Source organism: Bidens hawaiensis, unplaced genomic scaffold (assembly GCF_021521415.1).
Source record: "Bidens hawaiensis isolate Kalapana, Puna unplaced genomic scaffold, B.hawaiensis_p1.1 tig00080177_1, whole genome shotgun sequence".
Taxonomy (NCBI): Eukaryota; Viridiplantae; Streptophyta; class Magnoliopsida; order Asterales; family Asteraceae; genus Bidens; species Bidens hawaiensis.
Genome location: NW_027503658.1, coordinates 12,377 through 22,630, shown reverse-complemented (window position 1 = coordinate 22,630; position 10,254 = coordinate 12,377). Strand labels below are relative to the sequence as shown.

The 10,254-nt window shown below is 34.6% G+C and overlaps 1 protein-coding gene across 1 annotated transcript; it reads right to left on the bottom strand.

Moving 5' to 3' along the window:
• Positions 1 to 9,664: 9,664 nt before the first annotated feature.
• LOC143607194 (uncharacterized protein At1g15400-like) lies at positions 9,665 to 9,964 on the bottom strand. Its single transcript, XM_077082728.1, has one exon. It carries the CDS (start codon positions 9,962 to 9,964, stop codon positions 9,665 to 9,667), a length of 300 nt encoding a protein of 99 aa, XP_076938843.1.
• Between the last annotated feature and the right edge of the window lie 290 nt (positions 9,965 to 10,254).

Below are 10,254 nucleotides of genomic sequence, written 5' to 3'. Positions count from 1 at the left end.
ATTGTTTCTTCTCTTAGATGATGGGCTAAATGAGTGATGAACAAAGTTTTTTCACCGAAGATCTAGGTTTCGACCCTTTCTAGTAGATCTAGGGCTTCAATAATAAATGTGTTGGTTCATCGGAAAGGTTCAGACAAAAAGGCCCTAATCAAATTTCCTGGATTTGGGCAAGATGATGAGGTGAAATGATGTGGGTTGGGGGTTGTTGTTGAGGAGAGTACGACACGGTGACCGACAGTGGTGGTTGGGTGCAATGGCTGAGGTGGTGTTGTTAGTGGCGGTATAGGGATGTAGTTTGTGAGGTTGTGGGTTGATGATAGGATAAAGATTATGATTTCTTTAGAATATGATGATATGCAGAGAAAGAGAGAGGGGGGGGGGGATAGAGATGAAAGAGAGAGAGAGAGAGAGAGAGAGAGAGAGAGAAATACTTATATTTTTAGTTTTAATTATTAAATATTAATATTTTATTTATTAGTATGAGTAAAATGACTAAAATACCCTCATGTGTATTGCACATGATAAGATTTAATGGAAAAAATTAAATGGGTTAGGCCCAAAGGACTTAACGTAAAAAAGATTTGATACATGAATTATGTCTTCTGCTATTTGTTTCGATAAAGGACGTCTACTGAAAATCAAATCAAACATTAAGGACGTCTTTTTCCATTTTGTCTCGATTAAATAAACCTCCATGGAAAACCTTAATTGTAAACAATGTGGTATGCTCATCACATGCAGTATCAATAAAATTACAATTTCAAACTAGTTGGTATGCTCATAACCTATTTTAAACATTTAAGCTTTAAACTAAATCGAAATCTACTTACCATACATATAGTAAGGTTCGAACAGTGGAAGACTCCTGCTCGGGTAGATGTACCCTAAAAAAATACACCAACCATGACACTTAAAAAAGCCCCAATATGAAGATACATAGTAAAAATCGATACCTCAAGGTACAGTGGTGCAAATCTTTGAAGAATCGATCAAGTGAAATTGATTTTTTGCTCACCCTAGAGTTTAAAATCGTTTTTACACAGACCTCGGCCCAAAATGACCTTTCTGTCATTTTTCTAGATGGTCATACAAACGGTCAAACGGAAAACCCAATTGCAAAAAAAATGACGACCACATGGATCAAGCCAGGGAAAATTCCACACGAGGTTGAATCTTTTTTTATGGTTTTTAGTTTCATTATGGTATAAATTGTATTAAGGTATTTTTCAATATTATTTTCATTATCAGTTCCAAACCACTATTGTACCGCCGTATTTAGTTTATATATTCAGTCAATCTTTTTCATTATTCTCGATATCGTTGTCGGTTCGGTGCCGATCTCATATATGTTTCCATAGTTGCTCTTTAGCAATGCTTTAATATTTTATTAACATTTTAAATTTTTATATGTAAATATGTAGGATACCTTTTTGTGTAATATAACACAAGTTTCACTTTGCATCGTGTGTGGAAAACCTTCTAGTTAGACCGGATAAGAAAATATGTTTTAAGAAGAAGACTAGGGTTAACTAGTATTTCAAATAAGATAACGAAAGGAAGATTAAGATGGTTTGAACATGCGACGACTTAGAGCTAAGGGAGGCATAAAACCGAACTAACTGAGCCGAAATCGAATTAATCAAAAAACCGAACCAAATGATTAACTGACGGTTAACTTTTTGATTTTTTGAATAACCAATTTTTCGGTTATGTTAACCATTTTTTTAGTAACCAAAACAAACTGATTCGATTAACCAATATTTATCTATTACAATCATCTTCTTCTAGTTATATAATGTACCATTTTATAATGATATCTATCCAACTGTTTTTTAATCATTTTATTTTTAATCTGGATAATTCATTCCATTAGTAACATATATTAATTCATTTCAAGTGGCAATAACTTTAATTGCGTTTATTCTCTTATAAAGTGGCTTTGACAATTAACTATTCACATGTGAAAACTTAAAATTGAGTTGATGGTTGTTTATAATGTTCATGGTTTTGATTTTAGTAAAATACTTAAGAAGGGTCAAAAAAATTTAGTATGTGTTAAAAGTTTGGTTTAGTGGTTAATTAACCGAACCGAATTAACTGCTAATAACGGAAAACGACGGTTGTTGTTTTTTAACAACGAAGTGTTTGGTTATGGTTTCAGTTATTTTCATTAACCGAAACGAACCATGCACACCCTACTTAAAGCAGTGGAAACCCTCACTATAGAAGAGGGGGGGGGGGGGGGGGGGTAGAGGCAAACCCAGACTCACCTGAGATAAACTGGTTAGGCAGAATTTTGTAAAGATATATCTATGTGAGGACATAGTTCATAATAGGAATTCATGGAGACGTACAATTAGCGTTAACAACCTTCAGGGGAGTGTACATCCTAGACGGACTTTGCTTGCTACCATCATTTATCAATGTGTTCGTATATTATATGATGTTGCGTGTATATTAGTGGTAACTTTCTAATTCTACAGTTTGGAAACCATCATCAGCACACTAGCAATATATACTTTGTATTATGCCTTACATGTAGGTCTTTGTAGAGCCAAAAGCCACACTAAAAGCAATCTTTCTATTTCTTAAGATAGAGGTATGATTTACATCTCACCCTTCTTAAACTTTACAATAACTTTACTATGGGTTAAATTTTACATTGTATGAGCGTTTGATTGCTATTATGATGAATTCAAGTACAAATTACGTGTTTGGATTATTTTATTAATAATTTCAATCAGTGTTTTAAAAATCGGTTCAAACTAGCCGGTTGAAACCGGTTAAAGCGGATTCCGCACAGCAAGCCGGCATTTTAAGTCCGATATTTTTGGCCGGTTTGCCAGAACGTCGTACCGGCAGTTTTTGTCTAAAATACCGGTTTTTACCAGCAAACCGGTTTTATGTCCGATAAGTTTTTTATATTTGCGGCCCATATTTTTTTAAAATTACTTTTAAAACAACAATTAATATTCAAACGTGTAAATTTTAGGACTATTTTTTTAAAAAAATTGAGTGCTTTTGCATTATTTTTAGGTTTATTGGAATTTAATAATCCAAACTATGGTCTATTGGCCGATATTAATCTCAACTTAAGAAATTCCCTAGAATAATCCCAACTTTCACTCTATTAGCCTCCACTGAGCCTTTTGTTAACAGAAACTAACTCAGTTAGTTTTAGGACAAAATATGTCATTTCTACAAATTGAGGGGGACAAACGGAAAATATAAATTAACTTACAAACTCAATGACACGGGCGCCACCACCATCGCGGTTGCCGCCACCGACACCGCGACCCTCAACACCGCCACCACCACCACCACCACAACCACCGTCGTCAACACCGTAACCACCACCACCACCACTGCAGCCTCCGCCACCGATGGGGGGGGGTTGTAGGCAGTGGCGGAGGTTGCGGTGGTAGTGGCGGTGTCGACGGGGCGGACATGATGGTGGCGGTGTCGAGGATCGCGGTGTCGGTGGCGGCAACCGCGATAGTGTTGGCGCCCGTGTCATTGAGTTTGTAAGTTAATTTTTATTTTTCGTTTGTCCCTCTCAATTTGTAGAAATGACATATTTTGTCCTAAAACTAACTGAATAGTTCCTGTTATAAAAGGCTCAGTGGATGCCAATAGAGTGAAAGTTGGGATTATTCTAGGGAATTTCTTAAGTTGGGATTAATATCGGCCAATAGGCCAAAGTTTGGATTATTAAAATCCAATAAACCTTATTTTTAATATGAATAACTTTTGGATCATTTTTTTATGGAATCATTTACTTTTCGGTTATTTTTGGATTTCAGTTACATTTACAGGAAATTATAAAGTAACCTATCCAACCGGTTGAACATTTTTCCGCTATAATCCGGTTTAACCGGTTGTACCATTTTTTAGCCTAATCTAGTACAACTAAAATACCGGTTTTTAAAATATTGATTTCAATACTTTATGCCTTTTATACGAAATAAATATTAATATATTAATATACATTATCCTAAATTATTATGAAGAGGAAATGATGCAAATGTTTTGTCTTTTTGCGTTAGGTGATCGAATCAAATATATGCTAGTTATTAGACTGAGGGGTGTGGGGCTTCAACGGGGGCGCTAGAGCCCCTCCGCTCGCGCCCCAGGCGCTAACACCACACCACCAGGGCGCTAGCGGTGGCGCTAATGGGGCGCTAACGCGAAAAACAATGCAGGCGTGAGCCGGTTAGCGGGAGAAGAGAGAGGGCTGCACAACTTTTGATGGTTTTTTGACCGTTGGGAGCCGAACAAACCAAAAAAAAATATTTTTCCTATATAATTATACCCCATTTCACCCATTTTTATACCAAAACTTCAAACCTTCACCCAAAATCAATTCATCTTCTCAACTTTTTTTTAAAAAAAAATGGCTGGAAATTGGTTCCCAAACCTTGATTCAGATTATCTTGACGATGATTTATGGTCGTCACCGCACCAACCGATGTTTTATTCGGAGCCGCAAGAATCATCCGGCTTTCAACCATCCAACACACAACCGTCTCCTAACTTTGTTGTTCCGGAGACACAAGAATCACACGGTGAAGCTACGGGACCAAAAAGACGCGTCCACCGGAAAAAACAAGTTGCAACGGACGAGTCGGGACCGGCTTCGACTCCGAGGACGAAACGGAAAGCCACTCCGTGGTCATCGGATGAGAAGGAAGCCTTGTGTCGGGCTTGGATAGTCATTTCTGAGGATCGGCGTTGCGGTAATTGTTTTAACGTTTTTAAAAATGATTTTTAATAAAAAAGTTAAATAAAAAAGTTAAATGGAAATCTAATTTATTTAGTCATTTTGCAGCCGACTACCAAAAGAGCAAGATTTTTTGGACAAAGGTTAGGGAGACGTTCTACATGCTCGTTGGGAGTACAGAGCGGAACGCCGATATGATTTCGGGTCGGTGGTCCGAAATCAGAAAATTTGTCGGCTTGTTTACTAATCTTTTCAACAGGAACAGCGGTCGTATGAGACCAAGTGGCAGTGATGATTTGGCGGTTTACAATTTCACGGCCGAAGAGTGGAAGCAGGAGTGTTTGCGGAGGTATGGGATGGTGAAGACGTGAGACGATTTAAAGTTGTGGGAGAGGTTGAAAAGGTGTTCCAAGTGGGTTGAGCTGGTGGCGCCAGACTTTGATGCGGAAGTAAGGCCGAAAAGGACTAAAACTAGTTCGTCTGGAGCGTATAGCACTTCAACTGGGTCGGATTGCCGCGTTGGATTCGACCTAAACATTGCAGAGGAGGAAACGTCTTCACCGCCGAGGAGGTGGCCATTGGGAAGGGACGCCAAGGGGAAAAAACCGGCTGAGGGGGAAGCCGTAAACATCGCCAATCTTGTTGAATCCCTTAATAAATTCAACAAAATCATGGAGGTGGTCTCTTATGACAAAAAGGAAAAAAGTCGAATGAGAGATTTGGACTTTCTTACTAGAGACTTCAGTAACCTAAATCCGGTCGATCAAATGCTAATGGAAAAGCAAAAGGAACATATCCGAAAGAGGTTGATCGAAGAAGACCAAGCCGAAGAATAAGAAGAATGTTTTTTTTAGTACTTTAATTTTTATTTTATTTTTAGATATTAATGTGTTTTTATTAATGTGTGTTTTTTTTAATAATTTATGAGTTTTTTTAATAATACGTTGTTTGAATATATTTATAAAAAAATAAAAAAAATATTCGCTGGAGCCCCTCCACACCAGGGCCAGAGACTCCAACGGGGGCTCCAACACCCCCCTTATCCAGTTTCTCTCTCTGTCACACGTCATAATATTATTGGTTGGAGCCTCCATTAAAGCCCCCATTAAAGCCCTCCACACCCCTCAGCCTTAATATGGACAAAAATCCATTTAAACAAATATATTATAGTATTATTATACATTGTATTTTGTACTCTTTCACACTTATTTCATACTTTTATCATTACATGTGTTATTTGGTTTATTAAAATATCACGTCATTTATCAAATAAGTTGTGAGCTTTAGCTAATTAACCTAAAAAAAATATTAAAAAGGGTTAGTAAACCAAGATATATTAAAAAAATATATAGGGGAAAATGAATACGATACAGTTAGTCGTCTAACCTTATACGTCAAACCTACCAAAACAACGTAATTTTGATTAAAAACACTCTAATTCAATTTTAATCTCTTTCTTACCTAATGAGATTGAATAGACATAAGTCATAAGGGTTTCAAACATCTCTCTCGATTATTATTGCATTCTCATCTCATTTTTTATCCTTATATTTATAATTGCATTATAAAACATTATATTTCTCTCCCATGTTTAATTAAATAATATTATTTTATAACTTTATCGTTACAGTTTCCTCTCTCCTTTACTCATAACAAATTCAACAAATATTAAAAAATAAATATAGACAAACAAAGTTTTCCCAAATTTACAAAAGACACTACCTTTTCTCTCTTCATCCTATAATTCACACTCACAACCACTCAAAACCACACCCTATAATTTACAAACTCTTCTTACATTAATATAAGGAATAGGTTGAGAATGCTCTTAATCATTATCTATATTTTGATTATGGATCTTGATTTGGGGTTTCATTCAGATCATTTACATGTAAAAAGTATGTAAAAATTAGGGTTTATTTTGTCATCCTCTACACCTGCTCATTTAATATGTAAAAATTAGGGTTTCATTCAGATCTATCCTTATATTTATAATTGCATTATAAAACATTACATTTCTCTCCCATGTTTAATTAAATAATATTATTTTATAATTTTATCGTTACAGTTTTCTCTCTCCTTTACTCATAACAAATTCAACAAATATTAAAAAATAAATATGGACAAACAAAGTTTTCCCAAATTTACAAAAAAACACTACCTTTTCTCTCTTCATCCTATAATTCACACTCACAACCACTCAAAACCAGACCCTATAATTTACAAACTCTTCTTACATTAATATAAGGAATAGGTTGAGAATGCTCTTAATCATTATCTATATTTTGATTATGGATCTTGATTTAGGGTTTCATTCAAATCATTTACATGTAAAAAGTATGTAAAAATTAGGGTTTAATTTGTCATCCCCTACACCTGCTCATTTAATATCTAAACTTAGGTGTTTAAATTGATTCATTCTCCAATTTTGTATCTTCTATCCGTCAAATGAATAATAATGTGATAATATTTATTTAGACTTAGATTTGAGGGTCAAGTTATTCTGTAAAAAGAAACAAAAATGAGAAGGATTTGTAGTTATATAAAAAAAATTCTTTAAAAATATTAATAAAAAAATCACAACTCAAAATTTAACAAGTAAAACGAAAAAAGTAAAAATACAAAAAATGTCTCTACCGTCTTTCTCGTTCTCACAAAAAAGACACAGTGGTAAGTGAAAATGATCATTATATCTTTTTGTTTATCATTATGTTTTGCGTTTATTTTCGTAATTGATTGTGTCTTTTTCTTTGACGTTGTATCTTTTTTTTCTCGATATTGTGTTATATTAGTCAACATTTTGTTATATTTTGTTTGGCATTGTGTTATATTTTGTGATTTATTATGTCTTTTTTTAGTTTTACCCTTAGATCTGATTCTTAATAGTCAATTTATTTTTGATATTTCATGGTAATCATGCTTTTGATTAATTTGGGTGTTAACAAAAACTCAACAAAACCCTTGTGGTGGCTTTCTTCTATCATTAGGTAAGGAAGAGATTAAAATTGAATTAGAGTGTTTTTAATCAAAACTGCGTCATTTTAATGGGTTTGACGTATATGATTAGACGCCTAACAATACTGGATAACATATTACCCAAAAATATATACACTTTGGTTGGGTGAAATGTGGATGGACCCCACAAAGAAGCCATCTTGGGCGTTACCCAGTTGGCGAGAAGGAGGGGAGGTGAATGGTGGCCCCTTCACAAAATTCATATGTTGTGGTTTGAACCTGGTTAAATAAACGAACTTTTCACCCAAACAATTTTACGAACAAATCACTAAGAGTTTAGTTCATTTATAAATTTAGAGATGCTTTACTATATAACCACCCGTGTTTTACATAGCACACAAGAAATTATTACTCTTCTAAATCTTCGTGAGAAAAAAGAAAAAACAAAAATGCAAACCTTTGCTTAGCACACCACCATCGCATCACATGTAAGTGGCATCAAAATACTCCGTAGTAATTAAATTGAGAAAGCAGCCATCTTTTTTGAAACCTCTATTGTCTTTTATCACAATTACGAGTTTACAACACGTCATCCATACAACAAAACAAGATTTATACATATGTTGACAAAATTGTACTACGTGCTACAAGAATTGTACTTTGATTTGGTTTCTGTCAAGAAAATATCCAAATAACAAGCAAAGCAAAGATACCTTCTCATTGCCTATGAATTTACTGTATGATACAATAATGCATCAAGGTACAACCTTAATACAAACTGGAAAATCCTATTAAATGTTGGGTTCCTGTTTTGTTTTCTTTTTAACTGTAAATTCTTTTCACCTAAAATTCTTTAATTTTACACTGATAAATATTTGAACCTGGCATCTCCTTTCAACTTTTTAAAAGAACAAAATCATATCATCATCAAACCATCAGGTCAACGGTAAACTCATGGGTGGACTCTTGCTATGTTAGTCATACCCCCAACATGTTTTATAATTAAGATCGTGTTTAAGGTATGCTTTTAATTAAAAAAAAAGTCATCTTCCTCCATTTAACTAAAGAAAAATATGTTATAGTTTAAATTGTTTAATTGAATAGGTTGTCATGTGTTTAACCCGTTTTTTACATATTATTAACCATATTTCATATTTACAACTTGATTACCACCAATTCACCAACACATATATACAAGTTCTCTTTGAATTACATGATTACAAACCTGTACGGATTGAAAAATTTTAAGAATGAATAGTTTAAACACGCGAACCCCAAAAGAGCCCTACAGTCATATGATGATAGAAAGAACAAAACAAGAAAACATAAAGTTATCCAAGGTTCAATTTGATGTCATCAAACAACTGAAAAAAGAAAATTCATGTTGAATGCTTCAGTTCACTCCAAGGAACAACCTTTAATGCATAAAGATAGGATTTGTGATTCTTTGCACATAAAATCTTGTGACATCCCCACAAACTAAAGCAAGAAAAAGTAAATATGATGATGATTCATTGATGGTACAACCTCCAAAGCAAACTTCTTGTGATTCATTCCAAGGTACAACCCTCAATACATGAACATAAAAAATTGGGGCTTTACACACACAACTACTCTTTGAAACACACTCAGAAATCCAAGAAAAGAAAGAATTGTATTCACAAGCAATTACATAAAGACCACAAGAAGCTATCACAAGACCACAATAACAAAAGTGCCCCATGCCCCAAATTCTATATAACATGTATGTATGCATATAATAATAATAATAATAATAATAATAGATAGGTAGGTATCCCATAGGCCATAACACTAACTCCAAAAAGTATGAAAAATAAAAGGAAATATTAAAATTTCAACCCACAAACACCCAATTAGCAACAAGATTCAACCCAAACCAAGAATCTTTTCAAGAATCAAGATTCAACCCAAATCAAAAATCTTTTCAAGAACCAAGATTCAAGCCAAATCAAGAATCTTTATAACGAATCAAGACTTGTGGTTGGTGGGTTTAGATTTGTGTTTGTTGGGTGTGTTGGTGGCTTTAACTGGCTTGCCAAACAAGGCGCAACAACCAGAGACCTTTGGGGACGGAGGGTCAATGTTGGATTCAACTTCAACAGCTTTATATGGCTTTGGTTCAGGCTTATGATGCTCTGTTTCTTCACCATCTTCTTCTTCTTTTGGCTTCACTGGTTTAAGCTCCCCTGATAATAACTTATCATCCCACACAAGCCCTGAAGAACCTGATCTTCTAAATGATATTTCAGACCTTGGAAGTGCCTCCATTTGATTGATTGATTGATACTCTCTCTCTCTCTAGGTTTGTTTTGTGTGTAAATAAATAAATAAAGATAAAAGGGTGGGTGTTTATGGGTTTAAGTAATACGTGGAAGGCAAATGAAGCACAGAGAAGGTAAAGTTATGAGGTGGGATCTAGTAGGAAGTGATGTGAAATTATGAGATTGCCCTTTTAGTGTTGAAGTCGGTATCACTTTGAATGGTGGAATTGAAGGTGTAAAGTTCCAAAGGTTTAACAAATGGAGGTGGGTTGAAGTCAAAGGAGCAATTCCAATAAT